The sequence below is a fragment of the Benincasa hispida genome, chromosome 11, assembly GCF_009727055.1.
Source record: "Benincasa hispida cultivar B227 chromosome 11, ASM972705v1, whole genome shotgun sequence".
Classification (NCBI taxonomy): domain Eukaryota; kingdom Viridiplantae; phylum Streptophyta; class Magnoliopsida; order Cucurbitales; family Cucurbitaceae; genus Benincasa; species Benincasa hispida.
Window position 1 is genome coordinate 64456189 of NC_052359.1, and position 27631 is coordinate 64483819.

Genomic DNA, 27631 nt, shown 5'->3' on the forward strand with positions numbered 1-27631 from the left:
ATTAACCAAGCAATTTTACAAAAGATTCAAATTATTAAGTTTTATTTAATAACCATTTAATTCTGTATTTTGATTTTTTTAAAATGAAGTTCATAAACCCTATTTTTGTCTACTTTTTAAGAGTACTTTTAAAACCAAACCAATGGATTAAAATACTAATTAGGTCCCAATCCTCTAAGTTTGTTCAATTATAGCTTTTATACTTTTAATTGTCTAATTTGAGTCCATGTACTTTCAATAAATCTTAAATTTAATTAACAGTTCAAGCATTTAACTCGAAAAAATGGTAAAGAAAGTGAATGAAAACGAACACAAATTTAAAAAAAAAAAAAAAAACTAAAAATCAAAATAGATACCAAACAAGACTTAAGAAAATAGGTAATAAAAATTTTCCTTGCATGTCTTACCTTCAATCAACGGTAGATTCTTCTTTTAACATCGTGAGTGTTTAGGCCATTGTTAATCACTCTTAAAAGTTTAATGCCAAATTACCTCACAACTAGGTCACTCGTCAGACCTAACAAAAAAAAATTCAATTCCTATAACTTGGAACTCAAGTTTCTCTAATCCAAAATGTAAGTTTGTATACAGGGACAGGGGTGAAAAAGCCATTGTAGTTTCTAGTTCCCCCTTATTACACCAACACCAAGAAAGAATTTATGTAACCTAGATAAACTTGATTAAGCTTCCTACCCCCCATCAAAAATGCTTTTGATATGAATATAATTCACAAGGAAAATTATAACAATGCTATGTAAACACTCCTAAAGCCAAAAATGAATGGAAACAGGGCCTGCATACATGATTTTGAAATTTCTCAAGTAGATTGAAGGACAGTAAGATAGTATGGATAGCCACGGCATGTTCCTGATGACACGGTAGTTTCAACGTTTCCTGAACCCGGCGATGGTAAAAGTTCCCACTGTAAAATGTAGCTTGAGAGATCATATATCCCAGGAGAAAATATACAGATCTGAAGAGAAGCTTCAGCCATGGACTTGGGTTCAATTTGTACTGTTGTTGAGCTTGTTCCAGACCAGATAAATGGGGAGACACTTTCAAGTGAAGATGACTTTCCTATTTGTGTTCCCAAAACATCAGATGTGACCTTAATGTCCTGTGTGAGTGAGGCATAGTGCCATCCTGTTTGGTTTGCAGAGTTGGGCGATTGCGGAACAGTTTCATTACCTTCACTCGATGATGTTGAATCATTTGTTTTAATGCGTATGGATGCAATTGAGTCTGAAGAGTTGTAGATTGTCATTTTGAAATTGATTTCACTGAAAGAAGTAGAGAAGTTGTGATATGAACTCCGAGGTCCTTCAAGTAGCCACCATATAGGACTGTTGCTTGAAGTGCTGCATAAATAAAAAGAAAAGACGGAGAAATATAAGTGGAAAAAGCCACGACATAGACAAACAAGTTCTATCAATAGAAAAGCTTGTGTCAACAGAACAATAAACTATTGCTCTGAATCTTACCTACAATGGCACACATGATGAGAGAATAGACGTGATGATTCAGAAATTCCAGGATCAGTAGTACTTCTAAGTGGCCGAGTGATCAATATAAAGTCCACGGGATTAAGGTCCTGATAAATGCAGAATGTCATAGTAAGGAAACAAAGATTTTAACAATCAAGAAAATGCAACAAGTAATCTTCATATTGTTCATTGAACTGTTCAAGGATTTAACAGTCCCCTTCCTTCTTTCTTCCAAAATTAATACCAAGCATGAAATTTGTGGCCGTGTATTCATCATTAAAGCAGAAGAATGGACCCTAACAACACAAAATTTCTTCCCGTACCCAAGGCCTCCAGACTGAACAATGTTCATTACTGGTTAATGCTTCACAAGTAACAACAGTCTGAAACTTGTGTATATTTTTAACTGAGATAATCTCCCAAGTGCGGGCCTAAAGAATTTTGAAACATGACTAGTCACTACTCATGAACCTAATAAGAATTAGTTACTATGTCCAACCCTCGAGATTCAAAGGCTAGAGAAACCACTTTCTGTCAAAACAAATAGGAAAGACGTGACGGTACACTAGTATTTGAATAACTTAACCTAATAGACAGTGGGGTTAAAATTAACGACTGTTATTAGTAAGCATTTGAAAGTAAGTTAAATGGTTAAACTGAAAATCAATTACCTGGTTTGAAGTTCCTTGGTACACTCTTTCTGAATGATGGAAAGCGGCCAGGGGAAAACTAGCCATATCAAAGAGTTGTTCATCACTATTCTGAGGACCCAACTTTAGATCACTTCCAAGCAGCACCGGGACAGAAGATACTTTTTTCTCAGAACTGAACGATTTGTTAATATTCTGAATACAAAGAAGAAATTGTGAGATTAGTAGTGATTGCATTTATTTATATTTTATTTTATTTTATTTATTTATATATATAATGGTGTAGTACACCAGGAAAAGGATAGAAACTTTGACCAGATAACTAAATAAATTTAGACTATAAGCTGTACTTGAAGTTTGTTTGAAAGACAAATTATCCATAGATAGCAAGTGAAAGTATCAAATTCAAATGAGACCTTCATCTTTTAAGTGTTCGCAACTTCATCCCTTATACTTGAAAGCTATAAAGGACGGACACTCCTAAAATGGTCAAAATGTCGGTGTCGGACACATGTCGGACACCAACACGCTCCGGGGCACGTGTCCAATATACAAAGTAGCATGTCTTATTATTTTATTGTTTGTTTATTTACCTACATGTGAAGGACAGCAGCTGAAATTTTTTCTTCTAGAAAAAATTGTTTTGTCAGCCTACTTAAGGTCCAGGCTCCAGCTCATTTTTCTCAAAATCTTGGGGTTTTTCAGCACTCGCCCATTGATTTTTCCGTTGAAACCCACTGGCCAATTACTCTTCCATCCTCAAAAGTTTAAAACCCCAATATTCTATTGAATTTTTCATGGAATGTATGGATGTCCTTTAGATGTTTATAGGTAATATTCTCGATATGTCAAAATATGCACACATTTATTTTTGTAAGAAAAAAAGGTGTCCCTAATGTGTCGTGTCCTTTTTTGAGAAATTAGCGTGTTTGTATCTATGCTTCTTAGCTTGAAAGTTTTGGTCGGTTCGGTTTGCTCTTTAAGATCTACCTAGTTATAAAATCAATCAATTAAAGAACGATGCCAGTATGCAACAACTCCTGAAATATTTTGTCACAAAAAAAGAGACATTTAATAGTTACTCCAATTATTAAGTTCCTACTTGACTAATGACTACCGTAACCTGCTTAATCAAAGATAAAATAATAGTAAAGCATTTACTCGAAGTGAATGTTCAATAATGAGAGAGATTTAGCTTAGCTTCAGCTCCTTGTATATACCTTAAGAACGAAGAAACACGACAATGCTTGACTAGGCATTAAAGCCCGTGAAGGACAAATAGTATCAACAGGTTGAAGTAACGAAAGTTCCCAGCTCTGTCCAATGGATGACAACTGGTGAATCTGGAAAACCTCAGAGCTAGTCTTGTTGATAATATCCATTCGGACAAGAAACTCATGCAATCTTGATGGACATGGATTGATTTGGAATGACAAATCCAAGGATGGCAAAACCTTAAGACAGTTATTATAAAAAATAAAAATAAAAAAAAAATAAAAAAATAAAAAGAAAAGAAAGAAGAACTCAAATTAGAAAATTTAGCACACCATAAATCCATCCAGAGGGAGAAATTTTTGTTCATGAAGTACTTGATAAATCTGCGATGCAACTCAGAGAATATAGAGAAGAAAAATAGACCACCAACACTAAAGCAGACGAAGTGAAAAAGACTAACTATTTATTTTATGGTAGAGAAAACATTCAAACCGCTGGACACAAGCAGACAGACAACACAACCTCTTCAGAAGAAAGAGAGCTATATATACTACAAAAATTTATATATATATATAATATATATAACAAGAAGAGAAGAAAAGAGAAGAAAGAAAGAAGAAAAAGAAAAAGAGTAAACCTGCCAAAGCAAGTGCCAGAACTCAGACAACCAAGAACAAAAAAAGGATAGCCCCCTCCCATATTACGGGGAGAAAAAGTAAAAGAAAGGAAGTTTTTCTGAACCCTAAGAATGTAACGCCTAAAAAGGATGTATTGCGGAACCTTGTGCTGATATGAATTATCACTATATCGAGGATAAACCCACTAGTTTCAACTATGAAGACAAAAACTATACACATCTTAAAGCCAAGCCACCAAATCGTGCATATTTTACAGTACCTGAATACTGTAATGCATGCGTAGAATCCGATATCTCATGATATTTGATACATCTTCCATCTCATAATATATGCTTATGCACAAGGATATATTTCCAGGAACAGCAGCTCGAAGCCAAAGGGGCAACAACAAGGGTGTTCCACCTTGAATTGTAGTGTCCTGGAACATTTGAGCGAAGTAATGATTTTCTTACTGGGAAATAGAGCACATAAAATAATGTAAATAATATTTTTGACAAGATTTGAGAATAAGTCGTCTTCTTAAATATAAAAAAAATAACTACATAAATTTGTCCAACTAGATTTACAATGAAAAGGAGAAACTGACATCTAAGAACCTCATAATTTAGGGCTGATGACAACTAATATATTTTACTCTATCCCAAATTTTGAATAGTATTAATCTTAACAACCTTATAATTTATATGATTGTCCAAAAGCAAGAGGTTTATATGGAAAACTACATAACCATTTTGCAGAAGATATTTTGCTTCAAAATTTTAAACTGCCAATGCCTGAACCATCTATCGATTTACATTTTCCAAGACGTTCCAGCTGAAAGTATGGCTGCTGGAAAATTTATTGCTATTGCTATAGACCGGTTAATAAATGGCACAATAAACATTTTTTACACTGACCCGAGGAAACAAAAATGTGTCATTTGATGTTGTATTGGGGATAGGGCGTACTCCCTGTTCACTATTATTAGGCTTCTCCAAGCAAGCAGGAAAGTCTGTATTTGTATGTTCTTGGTTCCCGATTTTCAAGAATCGTGATTGACTGATCTTCATTTTCAAATTCTGCCAGAATTTAGTTACTGTTAAGTAAGAGTACTCCAACATTTAACAAGCTTAGAACACATACAAGCACACGCAAAAATCTTTGCCAGACATTGAGGTACTAGTCGGACAGTCTTTTTTATGAAAAGTTGCAAGTATCTCCCTATTTCATGGAGCAGCAGATGTCAGACCTTCAAGACTTCTTTAAGGGTTAACCAGATAGTGGCTGACTGAATTAAAAATTCTACAGGTCAAGTAACTAGGTTTGTGAAGAATAGCCAAGTTGCAACTGTCATACCTTTACAGAAAACTTAGACTGATTTTTCAGTTCAAGAACAAGGCGCTGTAAATCCCCGGCATATGCCACTTTAGGAAGTGACAAAATGCTACCTTCAAGCTTTGGTAGACTCTGGATGTCATGAATATAGGTGTAAGCAAAAGGTAGTTACAGCTTAATCTGCAACTCCAAAATCTTAAAAACGAACAGCCAAGATGATTTGGGAGGCTAAGAAGAAGATCCGCACCTTGATCACTATAAACTTCAAATTATCAGCAAGTGAATGCTTAGTTTTCTGTCTCCCCTTAGCCATATTCTTCTGTCCTATATTGTCAATAAAACTGTGAAAACCCATGACAGAGTCTGACAGTTTCCACCTAATACCAACAACTTGTAGGATGCCTTCTATTTTGGGAGTAACTGTCAATTGCACCTGGAAAAATTAGAATCATTATTATAAATTCTGAGAGATGACAGAAATTACAATAAGAAAACATTAACTATATGCCAACTACTGATGCATAACCTAATTTTACAAGTTAAGACTAAAGAAATCATTAACTGTAGACTCGTAGGATTTCTTTTTATGTAAAGTACTGTTGGGATAAAAATGGAAAGAAAAAAGATATAAAGGGCTAAAAAAAACCTCAACACAAGAAGAAAACTTCCATACACATGGTTGGCAAGTGGAGGACAGTCTAAAGTCGATGAGTATAATGCACAAAAGTAAGTTACTACTTACTAGTCAAAGGACAACGAGCCAACATAAACAAGCTCTCAACTCTACTGATGGGTTCTGCTTAAAGTTGTCGGGATATCTAGATAATGTCTCTTGGGATAGTCAACTAGATCGATACACAAACTTGGTAACTGATAAGCAGACGAACATTTTCTCAAAAAATGGAAGGAAGGAAAGAAAGAAAGAAAAGGAAAAGTAAACTGATAATCTTACCATGTTTGCTCATAGACATTTATATGTGTCAATGCACTAATTAATCCTCATGGGAGGTATTGATTACTAGCATAGATCAAACTCGTTCTCTTCAGCTGATTGTGTTGCAGGTAATAAGGAATACAATGTCGACGAGATGTGTTTGGATGCCTGTGATCAATGTTTTAGATGGGCCAATTATCTTGTTGCATTTTATCAACCTTGTGGACTTATGTATTATCTGTATTGAGCTTGCTTCTCTTCATCACAATCCTTTTGGATTTGGATTCTTGTATAAGTATTCCTTCTGCACTCTTGAGTACAAGAAAACATGATTTAAGCTCTCTCTTTTCTTATGTTGAGGAATCCACATTGGATGGACCTCACAATCTTATTAAGATATAAGGACTACTTCTCTCCTTGTTAATTAGTTTTGAGATGGAAACTCATATTATCTAATATGGTATAGAGCCCATGAAGCCAAAACGGATATTCGGTCCAAAAACACAAATTGGGATCCGATTCGAGAATGGTGAACCCAAAGAAGCACCTAATAGATCCCAAAGGCCCCGAGTGACAAAAGTTTATGAACGTCGGAGGCATACCAAGGAGAGGCTGAATACTGAGAAGGATGAAGTGTAATTAAAATATGAAGTGGGCCCTAGGAATATTGTTAGTTATGAGAAGGGGAGGGGGGCCCACGAGGGAGGAAGAGAGTATTTGTAAGGCCGTTGAGGCCATGGGAGAGGCATTGAATCATTTTGTGGATTGACAATATCTCTTATGAGATTTAGGGAGAGGTGGGGAGCACTCGAATTCTCCTTTTGCTGTTGATAAATAAAGATAATTTGGCTTAGGCCTATCATCTTGGTATCAGAGCGGTTTTCTGGGCATGGTGGGAAAGATGGAGAGCAGAATGATCGTTGTAGAAGAAAAGCAAGATGAAATGGAGGAGAAGATGAACTTACAATTTAGTGAAGTCAAGGAAAGGATGGACAATATGTCTGCACAGATGACCCTGGTTTTGTCTCGGTTAGAAGCGATGAGTAACCACGAAAAAGGCTTACCATCTTCCAAAAGGACTGTGACTGAAAAAGGGAAACATGCTGCTGAGGGATCATCCACACGGACTGAGAGTCAAGATAGTAAGGAAGGGATTCACGCACCAGGTAATAAGGAAGTACCATTGTTCGATATGAGGCTGAGGAAATTAGAAGTGCCAATCTTCAAGGGTGAAGACGATGAAAATCCCGATGGATGGTTGCACCGCGTGGAACGTTACTTCGTGGTAAATCGACTCTCGGAGAAAGACAAATTAGAAGCGGCCGTGTTGTGTCTAGAGGGTGAAGCCCTAGATTGGTATCAATGGGAAGACGATTGGTCGCCAGTGGGGAGTTGGTCGCGCTTTCGGGAGCTATTTTTAACACGATTCCGACCGGCAAGCGAAGCTGATTGTTATGCAAGGGCGATGAGGCTGCAACAAGAGACGACGGTGAGGGAATATCGACGGAAGTTCGAGCGCTACTCCACCGGCCTGAAGGAATTGGGTGACAAAGCCCTTGAGAGTAAATTTGTTTGTGGACTCAAGGAAGAAATTCAAAGTGAAATGCGGAAATTAAAGCCTAAGGGCCTCAAGGTAAAAATGCAAATGGCCCAATTAATCAAGATAGACGAGCTGCTTCAACAAAGGTTGGGCAAGGGAATCAGGGCGACTGATAACCCAATTGCGAAAAGCGGGTCAAGCCTCAGTGGGGCGAGTAACCATGGGTCAAACAACCCGAGTAGTTGATCGATCACGTTTAGCCCGAATCAAGGAAGTTCGACGGCCTCCTCGACAACGATCACTCCTCAGAAAGATGTAGGGGCAAAGGGGAACACTGGCGGTGCGTATCGACGACTGTCGTACACGAAAATGAAGGAAAAGAGAGATAAGGGGCTATGCTTCCAATGTGACGAGAAATTTAGTTTTGGGCATCGTTGTAAAAAAAAGGAATTACAGTTTAGGTTTGTGCAGGAAGGAAAAGACCTGGCTGATGAAAGGGAAGAGTCGGACATAGTGGAATACAAACCGGTGGATATACACGGGGAGGACACCAAAGAAATCGCCAATCTGTCGTTAAACTCAATGGTTGAGTTAAGCTCACCAAAAACGATCAAAGCTCGGGGGAGCATTGGTGGCCGAGAGGTGATTGTTTTGATTGATGGAGGCACCACTCATATAACTTCATCACAACGGAGTTAGTCTCGGAATTGAAGCTGCTAATCTCCCCATCAGAGGGATACAACGTGGTGTTGGGCTTGGGAGGGTCCGTCCAAGCGGCTGGAGTTTGTAAAGGTGTGTTTTTCACTATCTCTAATTTGTCTATAATCCAAGATTTCCTTCCCCTACCTTTGGGCAGTGCAGATGTTATTTTGGGAGTAGTTTGGTTGGAGATCTTGGGGCAGATTTCATTCGATTACCGATTGTCCACGATGAAATTTTCAATTGGAGAATGGTTGGTCCATCTGCAGGGTGACTGTGGCTTGGTAAAGTCACAAATATCTCTGAAATCAATGGTGAAAACAATGAAGGAAGGAGATCAAGGGGTATTAATCGAACTAAACGCAATGGATACGAACCGATAGGAGTCTGAGAATGAAGAATATCTCCCAAAGGAACTATTTGCTGTACCAGAGGAGATTAAAAAGCTACTTCGCAGCTTTGAATCAGTTTTTCTAACACCAATAGAGCTTCCACCGACTTGAATCCATGATCATGCCATTGAATTACAGCCGGGAGTTGGACCAATTAACATGAGGCCATACCGATATCCCCAATTTCAGAAGGATGAGATCGAAAAGTTGGTGAGAGAGATGCTGATGGCAGGGATAATTCAACCCAATAGAAGTGCGTTCTCAAGCCTGTTTTATTGGTCAAAAAGAAAGATGGGAGTTAGCGTTTTTGTGTGGATTATCGAGCTATGAATAACGTCACTGTCCCAGATAAGTACCCTATCCTTATTGTTGATGAATTACTTGATGAATTGTTTGGCGCTACTATTTTTTCAAAAATTGATTTGAAATCAGGGTACCATCAAATTCGAGTTCACCCAGGAGATGTCCATAAAACAGCGTTTAGAACACACAAGGGCCATTATGAATTCTTGTGATGCCATTCGAATTGAGAAATGCCCCATCCACTTTTCAAGCAATCATGAATGACATTCTGAAGCCATATCTTCGTCGCTTTGTTTTGGTTTTCTTTGACGAAATCCTTGTCTATAGTAAATCAATGGCAGAGCATATTACTCATCTATCAACCATTTTGGAGATTTTGGTTCAAAATGAGTTGGTGGCAAATTTTAAGAAGTGCCACTTTAGAGCTACTAATATTGAGTACTTGGGCCATATTATATCAGAGAAGGATGTGTCAGCTGACCCAACCAAATTAGAAGCAATGAAGACATGGCCCATGCCTCGAAGTGTTAAGGAACTACGGGATTTCTTGGCCTCACCGGTTATTATAGGAAATTTGTGGCAAACTATGAGTCTATTGCATTGCCACTGACTCAATTGTTGAAAAAGGGGAACTTTAACTGGAATGATGACGCGGAGGTAGCTTTCCAACACCTCAAATCAGCTACGATATCTGTACCGGTTTTGGGTTTACCCAACTTTGACGAACCATTTGTTGTGGAAACAGATGCTTCTAGAGTAAGGGTGCGGGCTATCCTAATGCAAAATATACGACCTCTAGCATATTTTAGTCAAGCTTTACCTCCTACTCACCGCTTCAAGGCTGTATATGAAAGAGAATTAATGGCAATGGTGTTTGCAATTCAGAAATGGCGACCATATCTATTGGGGAGACACTTCATCGTTCGCACAGATCAGAAAAGTCTTAAATTTCTGTTAGAACAAAGGGCAATTGCAGGGGAGTATCAGTGATGGATCACTAAGCTATTGGGGTATGATTTCAGCATTGAATATAAGCGGGGAACTGAGAACTCGGCTGCTGATGCATCTCACGGTTACCTACAGTATGTGAACTAGGCTTACTAAGTGTAGTGAATGGTTTAAACACCGCCATATTCGTTGATCAAGTATGTAACGATAGTGAATTGAATGACATCCGCCAAGCCTTGTTGGATGGACAGCCAGCTCCATTGGAATATGGTCTTCGGGGGGAGTTATTGTGTTACAAAGGGCACATTGCTATACCAGCCACCTCCCCCACAATTCCCCTATTGCTACATGAGTTCCATAACAGCCCGGTTGGGGGACATCAGGAGGCCCTAAAAACATATCAGTGACTGTCCAAGGAAGTTTATTGGAAGGGGATGAAGCAAACTGTGCAACAGTTCGTGGCTGAATGTGGAGTGTGTCAACAAGCAAAGTACTTAACATTGTCCCCGCAGGTCTCCTTCAAGCCTTACCCATTCCGGACCGAGTGTGGGCGGACATTTCCATGGATTTTATCGAAGGATTACCAAAATCCAAAGGATACGATACCATCATGGTTGTTGTTGATCATTTGTCTAAATATGCCCATTTTATCAATATTAAACATCCGTTTTCTGCTCATTCGGTGGCTGGAATATTTGTCAAAGAAATTGTTCGTCTACATGGTTATCCCCATAGTATGGTGTCTAATCGTGACAAAATATTCACTAGTCTGTTTTGGGAGGAGCTCTTCCGTATGTTGGGAACCCAATTGTGTCGGAGTACGGCCTATCAACCGCAGACGGATGGGCAAACGGAGGTGGTAAATAGAGGAATAGAAACATACCTTAGATGTTTCACAATGGGAAACCCCAAACAGTGGGCAAAATGGGTTCCTAGGGCTGAATTTAGTTATAATACCTCCTTCCACATAGCTGCTCAAGCCACCCCATTTGAAATCCTCTATGGATGTTCCCCTCCTCCCGTGTTGGGATACGTGAATGGCACCAGCTTGGTCGGTGAGGTTGATGTGCAGTTAAGGGACCGAGACACCATGTTATTAAAACTTAAAGCATCCTTGCTTAAAGCCCAACAGGGTATGGTTAAAGCGGCAAATGAAAACCGGCGAGATGTCGAGTTTAGTGTAGGGGATTGGGTGTATCTAAAGCTCAAGCCTTATAGACAGTCATCGTTATCCAAATACAAACATCCTAAACTTGCACCCAGGTTCGTTGGGCCATTCCAAGTAACAGATCGAATAGGCAAAACGGCTTATCGCATTGCCTTACCTCCAGAATCAGGAATTCACACTGTCTTCCATGTTTCAGTCTTGCACAAAGCCAAAGGCTGTAACTTACCGAGAGTGTCGATTCCCCCTGTGTTGGTTGCTGATTTATCCTTTGTTACCTAGCCAGCTAAGCTGTTGGGCTTGTGTACGTCTCCAACCGATGACCAGCAAGTGGAAGTTCTGATTCGTTGGGAGAATGGCGAGGCTATCGATGCCACATGGGAGCTCCCGAGCATTATCAATGAACAATTCCCTGACTTCCACCTTGAGGACAAGGTCACTCTTTGGGGGGTGGGTAATGGTAGACCCCAAAGGCCCCGAGTGACAAAAGTTTATGAACGTCAGAGGCATACCAAGGAGAGGGTGAATACTGATAAGGATAAAGTGTGATTAAAATAGGAAGTGGGCTCTAGGAATATTGTTAGTTATGAGAAGGGGAGGGGGGCCCACGAGGGAGGAAGAGAGTATTTGTATGGCCGTTGAGGCCATGGGAGAGGCATTGAATCATTTTGTGGATTGACAATATCTCTTATGAGATTTAGGGAGAGGTAGGGAGCTCTCGAATTCTCCCTTTGTTGTTGATAAATAAAGATAATTTGGCTTAGGCCTATCAGCACCATCTTGAACGGGCATGTTAAGGATCCCACATTGAAAAAATCAAAGAGCCTCACAATCTTAATAAGATATATAGGTTACTCTTCTCATTGCCAATTGGTTTTGAGATAGAATCTCATGTTATCTAATAGGGAAATTATTTTAAATGAAAAAACTGCTAAAAATATTTACATATAATAGTAAAATATCAGTCTATCTGTAATAGACCGCGATAGACTACTATCTGTATCACATCAGTCTATCTTAGACTGCGATAGACTACTATCTGTATCATGTGACACAGATTGTAATATATCGCGGTCTATCACAGATAGACTATGATATTTTGCTATTATTTGTAAATATTTTGGTTCATTTTCCTATATTTGAAAACAACCCTATCTAATCTTTTATTTTCAAGCTAGTAGATCGTGACTCTAGTTAGAATTCAACTTTGTATGCTTGGTTTATAAGGCTTGATATCCAAGCATGCTAATCCTACTATATGACCAGATGACTTGCGAGTGTATTTCATTTGAGGACCATTACCCAAAGAATTTCCAACGTAGTTAATAGAATTTATGGAAAGTTAATTACTACATTCATCATAATGCATAAGAATAATCATGAGTTACATCAGCATCCTTTTTCTCTCCTTTTTTTTCTTTTGGTGTGTATGTGTGCCAGCGGTTGAGAAGTGGAGGTCAAATAGGGGACAACCACCACTGAACAACTTCCAATTTCCAAATGTAATTAATGAGATTAATAGAAATATTGAAGAGTTAATCATTACACTCATCACAATCATGAGAATAGTCGTATGAGTTATGTCAACGTCCTTTTTCTCTCTTTCCCTCTTTTAGTGTGTATTCATGTTGCTTGCAGTTGAGAAGAAGTAGAGATCAAAAGGGTATGGTCTAGTGACTATTGGCGAAAATAAAATAAAATAAAGAATATAGAACATAAGTTCAAACGTATGGTGGCTACCTCTCTAAGCCATTAAAAATTTTCTCAACACCCAAGAATCTAAGATCTGACATGGTATGTAACCGTAGCTAAAGTCCACATAAGATGGCTCCTCAATGTAGGCAATACACAAGTGATCACTGCAGACTGATTCACAAGAGCTAAAGTACCAAGGACTAGATTGGTTCTTATTTTCTCATATTTTGAATAATGACAGGGCAAAAAGAAACAAATGCTTACAACTTTTTCTTCATTCTCGTTTAATGACAGGTGAACTTCAGACAAAGTATATGAAGGATTGTCAGATCCCATATCCCTGGAATGGGACAAAAGATAATATTGTAAATGTATCAAGATCACGTCCAAAAGTGTAATGACTTTTTTTTTTTTTTGATAAAAGTAAAATATAAATATATTAAAACAAATACCAATCAGATGACCACTTGAGTTCGGTATTATTCTGGAAACCACCAATTATGTTATTTGTACCTGTACCATCACTGATACTCATTCTCCAATTTTGGGAAAAGTTAAAAAAATGAATATCCAAGTTCCAAAACAGGGAAGATCTGAAGTACCAGATTCAGTTTCATCAGATTTTGAAGAAAGATCACATATCAGGGAAACGCTAGAGATGGAAATAGGGATCTGAAGAGGGTTTTTAAATACAATATCTACTTCCACTGGTTCTGCAAAAAACAATGGAGAGAAAACAATATCATGCATCACCACATAAAGATCTCCTATAAAGTTTGTTTATTCCAGATGATAAAAAATGCTTCGCATGATAGCTAATATCTGATGATTCAATCATGCATTGCCCATATGGCTATATTACAGCAAAGACACTGCATAAACGCTATTAAAGAGAACAGTTAATCAACATAGAATTCAGTAGCATTTTCCAGAAAGCAAAAATTATTCAAAATAAGTGAAGGGTGCATGGATTCGAAGCCAAGTTTTCTCATTATAATGATAACTATACTGATAACTAAAAAAAAGGGGGGGAAATGACAGATTTTGCCTTTATCCAACCAGTAGCATACTCTAATATTCTCAAAGATTTCACAGAATCAGATAAGTGATTTTTTCTCGCATAACCATAAAGGCCAATAAAAAAAGAATAATCCAAAAACTTAAAGATCCACTAATTTCTCTATTTCAAGTATGTCCAAAGGAAAGGACAAGTTTAAGTCCATTCATATTTCAGTCTTTGTAGTTGTATCCGAAATAGATAGCCCCCCTGCAGCACCACAGTCACCAAAAGCCTGAAAAGGTCAGCGAAAATCCTTCTACTGCAGCTGGTTGCCAGTGCACATGTTTTCAACTTTCAGGAAGATTATTTATTCCCTTACATATCATATCATTGTTGATAATGTGGAGATATTGACATGTCGATGGATACATCAATACTTTCCGACATTTCACACGAAGGTGAGTACAAATATCATGGATTCTGATTCAAAGAATTCTTCAGATGGTAATTCATGATTTCTCTCTCTTATGCAAGAAACTACAGTATATTTTTTAAACAATAAACAAGATTTTTCATGGAAGAAATGAAGAGACTAATGCTCAAAAGATACTCCATGAGGAAGTGAACTATTGGTATTTATTATTCGACCTTTTCTTCTATCAAATGAGTGTTTGGAACAGATTCTCAAGCCAAATTAATTCAGATTCTTACTGGTCTGTACTTGTCTCCAACAGCCCAAATTCTTTAGGTCAATGTTTTGGGAAATGTTGTGGAAGAAATTTTTCTACAACCTGAGGATCTTTACAACAAATTTTTAGCTTGGAGGGTCTTTACAACCTGAGAACTTAGCCAAGATCTTATCTTTCTGCTAGAGCTCTTTATCATCCTGATTTGATCATTATTAACGGGAATGCTTATATATCACCTTTGTTCGTATGCGACCATTTTTTTAAATGAGACATGCTATGACCATTATCTTGCATGTCATGTCAAATAATAGCGGGAATTTTGGAAAAGGGTGTCATCACATTAACATGATTTCTGATGGTCCTCGAGCTGGATATGTACTACTCCATACCTCCTGCAACACAAATACTTGATTCTTTATACTTTTTCGACATAATCTTTGACTGTAATTCCAACCAATTTGTCCTCCCAGAGGACAGTGATGGAATCATGTCTTCCTCTAACGAGCGCCATAAACTTTCTCGAACATTAGCCTGCAATGTTTCAGAATATCGCAATGAGCTAGGTTAAGGAGATAATTGCATAAGCTACAAGAATCATCAAGGACATCTTGCACTTCCATTAACCTTAGTGGGAATCTTGTTTTTTTAGAAGAGAAAAATAATGGGAATATACCAATCAACGGGAAAATTGTTACCAGTAAATCTTTCATTCTCCCTTCTTTGAGTGAGAAAGAGTATTTATTTTCAAATGGAATTGCAAGGAAATGGGAGGAGAGAGACAGACAGGCAGACTGTGCGAAATTTAGTTTAAGGAGGTTTCCATATCCAAAAACTAACGGCAAAATTACACTTACAGCCGTAGGTGATGCATAAGTTCGATGATCTTCAAAGATAACCTTTAATGATGAAATGTTGATCTTGGGCAATGGTAGTTTTAACACCTTGACTGTCTTTCCTGCTTTCTGCAAGATCAAATCAGTTTTAAAAAATTGATTCAATAACTGGAAGCAACAGTATCGAAATTATCAAATGTAGAGCCATTGCTCCATTATGTTCAAAATTGGAAAATGCTATTAAAAGGAAAAAAAACATCTCAGACAGGACAGATGAAAATTTGACAACCAAATAATAACGTCAATAGACAGCTACTGGCTATTTAAATCTTCTACATGCATCAATTTCAAAGAATTTCTGCACGACCTCATTCCTTTCCTTTTTTCCCTTTCGGAGAAATAACTTCTCGACGATATAATGAACAGAAAAATGTTTAAAGGATACGAACTTCAAAAGGGAATTGGAAAAAGAAAGAAAGAAAAAAAAAATCCATAACAAGATCTTAAAACAATTATAAAAACACTTGTTCCGAACTTCCAAAGGAAATGGAAAAAATAAAACATAACAAGATCTTAAAACAAGTATAAAAACACTTACTCGTTCCTTTTTGATAAGAAACAAAGACGCAGAAAACCTTGGGGACAAAGGGGTCCTCAAAGCCTTCAAAGGGAGAGAAGAAAAAAGAACCCAATATAAGTTGATGAGAAATAAGGGAATATTACAAAAGAATTTGAGGGAAGCACTACACTTAGAGGTGTTCTATCCATCCCAGATTGATGGGGAAAGGCTGGTAAGCCCTTCACGTTGGATGATTAGGAGGGTTGGTCCAACCGCTAACTTTGTCTAACATGGGATATTCATTCTCCAACAAGCAGAGTATAGGAAGCATACAGCTCTTGCAACTTCATAACTTGCCTACCCTCACAACTTCTTTTTCCCTCCTATTATTACCATCCACCATCAATTTAGAAACACTGACACTTGGCCACACTTCCAAATCTTAAATAGATGGCCGACCATGAACTTTTACCCTTTCCTAAGAAGGAAGGGAAGACCAATTTGCCCTACATTATAGACTAGAAAATATGAAGGAACTTTTTGCACAATTCCTATATGCTAGTACATTCTTCCTGAAACAAAACAAAACAAGAAACTCTACCCCCATCTCTTAAAAAAAAGGCTGAGTGGCACTAAGTCATGACCACTTTCAAGAAGTCTGCGTAGACCACCATAGTTGTTTAAACACCTGTATCTCGTTTCATTATTTCATTAAAGAGGGTGATTTCCTTTCAAAAAAAAAACACCTGTATCTTATAAAACTAAGAATGGAACTATAAAGTAGTTATTTTCACGAAGCATGGATCTTTGAAGCTACTCAAAGTAGTGATATGAACAGCTCAATAGCTTAATAACATCCATCCAACTTCAATGATCAATATATCCTCCACACAATTCTAAGAGATAAAGAAAGTAATTAGCACAAGGAAGCACCTGAATAATTTTCAGAAAATCCTTCAGGAACAATTCCTGTGTTGCCTTTGATTGATGATTACAGTCAAGAATTTCCAACATTTGAGTAACAGCAACATCATATAGACCAAGAGAGGCATACCACCTATAAGAGATAATATTACATAAGAAATCTTATATTTGATAGATGTCATAATATCAGTAGATGCACTCAAGTAAAATATAGCTTTGTCGGTATTATATGAAAATATATTCTAGAGTTTATAAAAAATAAACTCACTGTCCAATGTGGAAATGTACATGATCTTTGATGTGGCTCCACTCAGTTCCTTTAAAAACGGCAATTGCATTTCTATATGTCCGAATTGCATGGTTAATCTGAAAAGACAAATGCCATGACTTAATAAACCTTTGAAATATTAATAAATCCGTGTTGCTTGTCAAATATTTGGATAATGAAATCTACGTACTTGGTCCATTCTCTTGTAATGATCACCAGAGAGAACAAGATGAAATCCATATTTGCGTATCAAAGGAGGTTTGGATAACAGGTAACAATAAGATGCTTGCTCAAGCATGACAGCTGAATGTAAAGGTTCCTAAGAATTTTTTTTTTTAAAAAAAAAAAAAAAAAAAAAAAAAAAAAATAAGAAGAAGAAAAAGCTTAGAATCAACAATATATTTGATGTTGGTATCAAGGTACTTACAACCTACCTCATTACAAATACGGAAATACACAGCAGCAGCCTCTCTGTACTGTTCTCTTGCCTTCAACATCTCTGCTGACCAGAGACCACAGCGTGTTGCATTTAGGTGACCAGATGGGCCCATTTTCTGCATGAATACAACTTCAATTAGCTAGCAAAAAACTTATAGACCTAATGAATACAGTAAACACAAAGCTTAGTAACAACATCAACCAAACAGAAGGCATTAATATGGTTGTTTAATAGACCTATTGTATGTTTCCTCAATAATAGGTTGCCAGAAAGTGCATACATACGCAATGAATTTGCACTTCATCTCAAACAGGAGTTTATATGAGTAACTTAAAATTGTCTCGCAGAGAATAAGCAGCGAAAAAGCTTTCGTATTTAAGAAAACAACAACGAAAAAAATATCAGAAGGAATACTCGTACCAAATAAGTATTGAAGGCATTTTCCATGCAATACTCAGCTTCCTTTCTTGATTGATCCAGTAGAAAGTACGCAAGCCCCATCATCTCCTGCCAAAAAAAATAAATAAATATAAGTTATGATCGTGAACACACTATGAGTAGAAAAATTAAAACAGACGAAACATAACAGAACATAGTACAGGGAAAGGCACATAATAACTCTGGAACATACAGTAGCACATTATAACTCCATTTTTTTATGAGAAGTTTGACACCATCTCGGTGATAGTGGACAAATTGAGCAAACATATGGGAGGAAACGTTTTTAGGTTCGGAGAGCTTGTTTTGCTCTCTTTGGTTGGTTGTATTGTTTTCTTCTTTTTTTCTTTTCTTTCTCTCTTCACTCACAGTGGAAAGTTTGTATCCTAGAACTCTTCTTTTCATTTATCAACAAAATTTTTATTTTTTGTTAAAAATAAATAAATAAAGCTCAACAAAAAGGGAGTCCTTTAGTTCTGGAGATTCTCATCAAAGAAAGAAAAGTCTTAGAGATAGGCATAAAAAAATCTCAACAAAAAGGGAGTCCAAGAACAAACGAACAAAAAATGACTTCAATCCAACAAAATCAAACTAAGATTATAATTACGAAAAGTCCGAGTGGTTGGTGCCCACAAAGAAGCATCAAATCACGCTAGCAGAAATCTTGTTTGTTGCTGATTAAAAGTAGAACCAGAACTCGCACCCCGTGTAGCCAACCTTTTCTTTTGCTTATGGACATAATTGGCACATATAGCTCATGTTATATTTGCCACTGACAACACAATTTAACAATTTAATGAAGCAAAAAGTGGACACAAAGATGCTTAAAAAACATTCTCAAAACATAACGATAAAATATGCAAATTGTACTACTCAACAAATAATTCCTTAACAAGTGTTGTAATTTTGTATATCTAATAATCCAAAAAAAATTAAAAAAATTAAAACCCCAAACATCAAAACAAGGCTGCTCACAGCTCACCAAAACAAAATACTCTAGTCAGTAATGTGCAGGAGCAGGACAAAGTGGCTTTACAAGTATAAGGTAAAAAACAATTGTAACATCAAAGACTTGGAGCTACCTGGACACCAGCATAGCGTTTCCAAGCTTTATCAAGTTTGTAATCAGTAGAAATCAGGCGATAATTGGACAATGCAAGTTCATAATCCCGCAACATGAAGGCATAATCACCCAATACTCTAATCTGAGACTCGATGGAGCTATAGGTATACCTTCAATGCAAATATAAGAATTTATGAATACCAAAAAGTAAAGGATGCCCAAGAAAGTAAACAAATGAGAAACCTACGTAGGGCCACTTGGAGAATCTACTGTGTCGTCTTTCCCCTTTCTCCACCATAAGTTTTTTATCTGATTTCTGAAACCTTTCCTTGTGGCAGACACCTAATCGAGGAAAGGTAAAAAGAAAATATGAAACTGTAGAAAATAAAAAACCAGCAAATATTATCGTATGGAGAAGCATATGATCTTTGTACAGAACTTCTAGAAAGTAGAAAACCAAAATATGGTACCTGTTGGTTTAATGCTCGTATTTTTTGCTCCATGTAGGGAATGATATGTTTTGACGACAACTCTTGCATTAACTCTCTGATCTGTTCCACATGTGACACGGAAAGTGAGCCCCCAACAAAAGCATATGCACACAGTGCCATTAAAGAACATAGCAAATACTTATAGTCATAACAGCAATTTACCTCAATTAGATCCTCGTTGCTAAGAAAGCAGCCAAGTTGCTTACCAATTGAAGCATCGGGCTTCTGTTACACAAGAATGTGAAGTTACAAGCCAGATTTTACCAATTCTTCATCAAAGACATTGTGAAGAAGAACAGTATTAACTATGTTATGTCAAAAGATTCACTAAGTTAAATATGAATACATTGAGTGACTTACTAACAAACCCCAAGGATCATCTTGCCGTTCAATGTGTCCATCAAGAGAAGAATTGATGCAAACTAACTGGCAGTCATTTGAACCAAACGTACTCCTCATTTCAGTTAGTATTTTACTTGCCCTAAAGAAGAGACAAAATTACATTCACATTCATCTATCTCTGGGGAAAAAATTGCAAAGATAAAATTAATAATAATAAAAATAATAAAGAATTCAAAATGTTGAATCTATATCTCAAGTGTCAAATAAAACTTAGATCCTATTATATATTAAAGAGTTGGCATTACAGAAGACAAAGAACCATATTTATATATGATGATGACTTCAAATTGATTAACCAAGAAACTAATTAACTACAGGTATCCTATCTAATTAACAAAGCAGCAACCATCTTAGCAAACCAATCATGAAAGCTATTGATAAATATTACAGGAAACTACCGAACAGAACATTACAAAACTCCCATACAGTTAACTACTCAAACTACTAGCACACAAAGGTAAAGAATTGAATAGCTCGAATTTAACTAGATCTATTAGCCTATATAACAAATCAAAATCATAATTGTAGGTATACAGCATGCTGAGATATTCAAAATGATTGACTGCCAAATAATATTGTGGGTGTGTAATAAAAATTCTCAGATTAAGGAAAAGAACACAAGTACTTCTCTGAGGAGCCATCTTGATTATCGTGCAACAACAAATAGTGCTTCATAATCTTAGGGTCCATGGCACCATCATTTAGGAGAGAGGGCAATTTGCTTGTATTAAATAGGTCAACAAATTTGTTGATAGGTTGATCATCGCTTGAAGAGACAACCAAAAGACCTACATGCAGGCATGGACAACGACCATAGAAAGAATAAATGTTTTAGATAAAAATTAAAAATATATATATATAAAGAAATAAATAGTGCACCAACACACACTTCTGAATGAGAATTTAAAAAAGAGCAAAGGAATGTCCCCTCGACCAAAGAAATTCATATCAACAAAGTTCGATTAGCATTTCCTTTCATTCTTTCTCTATGAAAGGTCAGTTTCTTACCCCCCACCCCCACCAAAAAAAAATGTGGAACTCAAAAGTATGTCCTCCTCTCTTGCACATTCAAAAAAAAACTCTCTTGTTCCTCTACGACCTAAGTTGTATAAAGCACCGAAAAAAAAAAAATTAAAAATCTCTCTTCACCAACTTCAGCAACTTGTCTTACTGTTTTTTTTCTCGTTTCTGCTTTTTTTTTCCCATTTCTGTTCTTTTCTTCCTTTTGTTAAATCTGTCTTCTTTTTCCTTTTGGTTTTTTTCATGAATTTATGATTGTTATTTCAATGCAATATATCAAAATATGCACACATATAATTATTTTTGTGGAAAAAAATAATGATAATAGTGTGTCCCCAACATGTAGGGTCTTACTTTTTTGGAAATTGACATGTCGTCATGTTGATGTCATATCGTATTCGTGTTGCATGTCGGTGTTTGTGCTTTTAAACTAAACTTTTTACAAGGTTACCACTTGACCATAAAATTTTTGCTTTCTTTTTAAATCTCAATCCATACTGAAATTTGAGCAAAATTTTTAATAAAAGTAAAACCCTTGGATAATATGAAATTATGAAAATTATGAGAAATTTTAAGCTGGCCAACAAAAGTGGTAACCTTGAATAATGGTATGCAGTTTTTGCTTTCCTAGTGGTGATTGCAAGGTGAACACTGTAAGTTGGCTAATAGATGTAAGTTTGGTCCGGGGGTTTATGGTCTTAACATTGCATTGGGAAAGAGAGGCCATGAAAAGGTTGAGAACTTCACTTGGTAAGGCTGTATTGGAGGTACCAATGCGTGGGAGGAGAATGTCAAAAGATTTGAGGCCTAGCAAAATAACTAAGTTTATGAGAAGACTCAATAGAGTGATTTAGAACTTTACTCTCTCTTTGTTGGTCTGTCTAGTGGTATTTTCACCTACCCTAATATGAGAGAGGATACAATCTCATTTTTTAAGGGGTGTTTTAGGCTCCAACTTGGAATGTGTTGAGTGGGCTACAATAGCCCATAGCCCACACAACGTTTAGGGCGTGCGTTAAGAAAATGGGGGTAATGGTTCTTTTAAGCCCCATTTTACTACAGCAGTACTATTTACAACTCATTTGTTAAAATAACCAACCCTCTCTCCTTTCAAAGACTCCATTCGCTGACAACTACCTCCGACAACAAACTTGGACAACCACATCCACAAACCACCTCCAACGGCCAACTCCAACAACTAGCTCTAGTGACCACCTCCGACAACTAGCTCTAGTGACCACCTCCGGCAACCCACCTAAGCAACCAATTCTGGCGATTACTCCAGTGACCAATTCATGATGTCATATTCCATTCACCCAAAGATATATATAGACAAGCAACAAGGTTTCTAGTTTTTTGGTTTCTTATATCTCAAAGCATTAGTCTTTTTTCATTTCCTTTATGAAAAGTTGTGTATGAGGGTAAAAAAATTCGTGACAAGGTGAAACTAAATAAAAGAGTAAAAAAGATGATAAAGGAGTATACTGTATATGTATAAGATATTTACAACAATACTATACGAATATAAGTACCATAAAACTTTAAAAAGAGGCATACAAAATACTTCATATTTTCTATAATCTTACATGCCACAGGATGATCAAAAGCTTCGTGTTCTGAAAAGGATATATTGCGTATAAGCTCTTTGTTAAACAACTGAAACCATGAAGGTAGAATTGCAGACTCAAAACCTGCAGATATTGTTCAGTTAGTCATAAACCAAAGATGGTGTACAGCTCCAAGGGACAAAAAACCAACCACAAAGAATGTCATTTTTTTTCCTTTTGTGCGTGTGTGGTGGGGGGATAAGGAACAATTTCATTGATGCTAAAAATGGCCACAGGTTGTTCCATGACCAGTGAAGATGAGGTAAACTGCAAACCTAAAAAGGATTGTAACATAGTGCATTACACAAAATCTCTTTGACTTCTCCTCTTTTTTTTCTTTTCTTTTGTGCAGGAACAGAGTGTTGCATTTTTGCTTTGTAATTTTTATTTCTCTTCACTCCTTTTGGAGTTTGTAACTTTTGAGCATTAGCTTTTTTTCATTTTTCCCATGAAAAGTTCTGTTTTTAGTAAAATAAATATATAACAAATCAGCTTTTAACAATGTGCATTAAATTTCTTTTTTCTTTATAAACGGAAACAAGACTATTCATTGATATAATGAAAAAGTCTAATGCTTAAAGTACATGAGAGAAAATAAAGTATTAACTTCAAACATAAATTTCATTATATTTCATTAATGAGGGATTTCTTTTTTTTAATTGGAGCCCTTTTTGTATATCTAGTCTTCCTTACTCCTTTTTTTGGCTTTTTTTTGTATGCTCCTCTTGTTCTGTTTCAAGGTTCTCATGAAAGCTTTGTTTCTCAAAAAAATAAATAGATAGATAAAAACAAAAAACAGAAATGAGTTGATATTAATTAAAGAAGTAAAAGAACAGAAAGGGTCAAAAGATAAGAAAAGATTTGCAAGTTACTAAACTAAATATTATCGACTGCTGAAAGTATTTTATATACTGCTTAAGGGGGAGGGGGGAGCTGAAAGGGACACCAAATTTTTTACGTGAACATACAAATAACAAAATCCAATAATCCAAAAATGAGCAGTACTTACAGTCAACTACATCCTTAATTTGAGGTGGATCGGAGCATAATTCAGAAAGATCTTTCTCGCTGGCTTGTGTAATGACTTGTTTTAACCTCTCTTTTGAAGCCTAAATGAATAATTGGAGAAGTGGAAAATAAGAGGGAAATAGTTGAAAGAACAAACGAAACCAGTCCTCATATAATGGAGACAATAAAATCAGGAAAATGTTGCTGCAGTCTAACTTTTCTTCTATGTGATTCTACGAAACATTTTGACGGTCTAACAATACCAGTGAAAACTGAAACAATATGGTCACAATTGGCACTTGTGAAAATTACAATTTTAAGATTGTTCCAGGCGTGCTTGAAAAGTATTTGAGACTCTCCTCTCTGTATGCCACATTTGCAACTACCGATGTTCGATGCATAGAATAGGGATACTTGCAAGTTATACCTTAGGCAAAACTCCCTGACGTCTCAATAATTTTTCTCTAACCAGGTCCCAATTCTCAAATAAAATGACTATTTACTTCTAAATAAAGAGAGAAGAAATTATAATAAAGAAGAAACAAATTTTGAAATAACAAAGTATATATATATATATTAGATGATATGATATTAAATTTGACATCATCCCACCAGCTTAAGCTTTTGGGTCAATTGATGATTTACAATGGTAACAGAACAGGCGGTCCCGGGAGGTCTTGTGTTCAAACCCTTACAATGTTATTTCCTCCCCAATTAGTATTGATTTCAATTTGTTGGATCTACTTTTTTTTTTTAAAAGGGAAACAGCCTTTATTAATTATTAAGAGATAGTACGTACTTGAAAATAAAGGCATATTTCAAGCCCACGAATGGGGAGAAGTGTTTGATGATATGACATTAAATTTGTTCTCAACCATCAGCTTAGCTTTTGGGTCAATCAGTGATTTAAGAATATATATTAGACATATCAATATGATGATTTCACTACCGAGTGCCGCCTAAGGCATTAATTTACCTCCTATGATATCGCTCCTCTCCTCATAATCCTAGTATCACAATTTCATTTTTAAAGATTTTTTTTTCCTGTTTCTTGCTGTACTTTTTTCTTTTCATCGACATGTTTTTATTGATTCCTCCAAGTTTGTCGCTTGTCAGTGTCACGTGAGGTTAGGGTCTTTTCTTCCTTTTCACGTCCAAAGATTCTACGGTCTTTTTCTGCTAAGTACACCCAATGACCAAATAATGGCATCACGTGCACATTAAACAAATATCCTCAAAACTATTTCATACCAATTATCTAAAACCCTTCCTAAGAAATTGATCGACGGGCTGGGCCCAGCAAAAACCCTAACATTAAACAAATAATTCAACAACAATTAGGCATATGCCAATTCATAGTTAAATTATCCAATCCATCTTCACTCATATCACGCAATGTGGCATTTCTATTTCAATATCCTAGTATGTTGTAGTGATTAGACTTAACTAGTTGGTCTTTACATGAGCTTCGTTCAATCACTGTCAGTTCAGTAGAATTCTTTTGTGTTAGCTATCCAAACTCCAAATACACCGTGTAATGCTGCCCAACTAACTTTGACATGAACAAAACATCTCATTTAAAATGTTACCTCTAAATTCGGTTGACGAATGTCCGAACCGTAAAACAACCGTGAACTGAATTTCTTAATTCTGTAAGGCTGATCACTTGCGGTGCGTACGGGCACTGAAACGAAGAGGAAGCCCAACCAAACATTAAGCGTTCTCGCGTTCCATATTCTCACAACTAAGTATAAAGGGTGTGTACTAAATTGAATCTGTAAGAGGACTAGAACAAGGGATTACCATCAATGTTGTTAAACGAGCAGAAAGGGCCGAGCATCTGGATGAATGAGAGACCATTCTTCAGGCAGGCTTCTTCCACGAGTGGGGTATTCAGCACCATGATAACCGGAGTGATCTCTTCCAGCAGCATCTTGCCCAGTGGTGTATTTGCCGGATCCATGGCTCCCTTCCTTTTAGCTGCCGGCAGTGACCAACGCCGGCTTCAATGGCGGAAGCAAATCGCCTTGGTGGATCAACGCGACTCGCCCAATTAGTTACTCGCTGCTAATTGCAATTAGAACAGTAAATTTCACCGGCGGCAATGGAGAATTGGAACGAACTACCGTGTTAGAACTGAGACGGACAATAATTCCGGGCTGGTGTTGGGATGGTCTACTGAGGCAGCAAGCTACCGACGAGCTTTGTTCATTTTCGTGGTCTAATGGGCCATTTGTCTTCGACTCTTCACACGCCTTTTTTTTCCTTTTTTTTTCTTTTTTTTCTTTTTTTTCTTTTTCTTTTCCTTTTATCCATAATATTTTGAGTACCTAGGTTGAGATTATTAAACCTAATAATATTCGTTCAATAAAATGTCTAATCGGTTTAACAATATGTCAGGTCATTTCTTCCTTCTTTTTTTTAATGTCCAGTTAAATCCTCGCATAAATAAAATAAAAATACGAAGAATTATAATTAAAAATGTAAAAATATGGTTGTGGTTATAAAGTAATAGTTTGTTCAATTTTGATAGACATATAGTAGTATAAAATAATTTTAGGGTCCGTTTGAATTACTTTAATAAAAAAAGTATTTTTTAAAAAATTCATTTTTATTTAAATACTTTTGACATGAAAATAAACTACAAAACTATTTTAAGTGATTCTCAATTATTCTAAGTACTCTCAACATGATTTATTTTTTAAATTAAACTCTTAAAAATGCATTCCAAACACACTCTTAGTCCAACGTATTATTTCTGTGTTACCTAAATTTCCTTCACTCAGTGTGATTATCATACTTGACGTACCAACACATTTTTGTTGGCTCAAGCAGTGATGATGCAGACAGTCAACTTTAAAACATAGTTTAAAAAGACATGTATGTTGGTTAAGATGTCTCATACTTCATTGTTCTGTGAAATATGAGCTTCATATTGCTAAAGTAACATGAAATGTTGTTTTTTCACATGGATACAAATATTGACCCTTTGAGGAACAAAGCCAAACAATACTCGACAAGTAAGGTCGTGGATGAGTACACATGGTTTTAAAGACTACTTAACGGAGTATGTACTTGTTGGGAAAAAATCACTCACTTTTACCACAGGAATAATCAGAAAAATAACAGATAAATTAAAAGAATGCAGTAAAACTGGAAACACAAGAATTTACATGGAAAACTCCAAACTTGGAGAAAAACCACTACCTACCAGAAAGAAATCCACTATGTGAAAAATTGTTACAATCACACAAAATAATTTTTTCCCCTATCCTAATTACAATAGCATTCTCTCAAAGCTTTTGACTACTCGCACCTTTTTTTTCACTCTTAAATTAGAGAATACAAAAAGAATTTAATTATAGTTAGCACACTGAGCTTAAAGTATTTCTATCTTGGACGACTTAAAACTAGAGGTATAGACTATTTTTATAGGCTTGAAGCCCATCCTCATTCTTCAATTTAATCGTGAGACAAACTGCATTTCTAATATTTTGCCAAAACCCGATAAGACTAAACTTATATGTAAAATTGATCTCTGAACATGAACGTTCGTTGCTATAGATTTGCTCTAGGAGTATATTGTATAAAAAAAGTTCCAAGTATAAGTGATGCGTTTATGCTTCGATGTGTTTAAGTAAATGTAATGCGTTGGGGCGTCAGGAATTTGCAGCAAAACGTACACAACTCCTTCTAATGACATTCAAGTTTTCCTAAACTAGACCCAAGTATAAATCTAATTTAAGTTCCTGGTAAGTTCAAGGTTGAACTCGGGGATTCAGTTAACCAAACGCAGACCTTGCGTTGTATCTACTGTAGGGGTTTGTCCTAAATAAATGTGAGAAATGTGTAATTTACACTAAATTGTTGTGTCTGTGTAAGAGATGCAAAAGAGTTGAGTGGTGAATGATGG

At 36.3% G+C, this 27631-nt stretch overlaps 1 protein-coding gene across 2 annotated transcripts; it reads right to left on the bottom strand.

Annotated features, from left to right (window-relative positions):
• Nucleotides 1-536: 536 nt before the first annotated feature.
• LOC120090066 (trafficking protein particle complex subunit 8) lies at nucleotides 537-25991 on the bottom strand. Of its 2 annotated transcripts, none has more exons than XM_039047555.1 (28): nucleotides 25522-25991; nucleotides 25308-25402; nucleotides 23720-23819; nucleotides 22690-22794; nucleotides 20709-20871; nucleotides 20042-20162; nucleotides 19844-19906; nucleotides 19661-19741; nucleotides 19438-19532; nucleotides 19210-19360; nucleotides 18110-18196; nucleotides 17685-17804; nucleotides 17441-17569; nucleotides 17251-17348; nucleotides 16992-17115; nucleotides 15521-15628; nucleotides 15056-15197; nucleotides 13580-13690; nucleotides 13430-13490; nucleotides 13242-13317; nucleotides 5549-5734; nucleotides 5323-5433; nucleotides 4935-5045; nucleotides 4247-4405; nucleotides 3355-3588; nucleotides 2156-2329; nucleotides 1482-1591; nucleotides 537-1358 (listed from the first exon to the last, which is right to left on the bottom strand). In XM_039047555.1, exons 1-28 carry the CDS (start codon nucleotides 25679-25681, stop codon nucleotides 818-820), a joined length of 3816 nt encoding a protein of 1271 aa, XP_038903483.1. In that variant the 5' UTR covers nucleotides 25682-25991; the 3' UTR covers nucleotides 537-817. The 2 variants fall into 2 exon arrangements, with proteins under 2 accessions (XP_038903483.1, XP_038903482.1); XM_039047554.1 differs by having other exon boundaries at nucleotides 4884-5045; nucleotides 25522-25990.
• Nucleotides 25992-27631: the final 1640 nt, after the last annotated feature.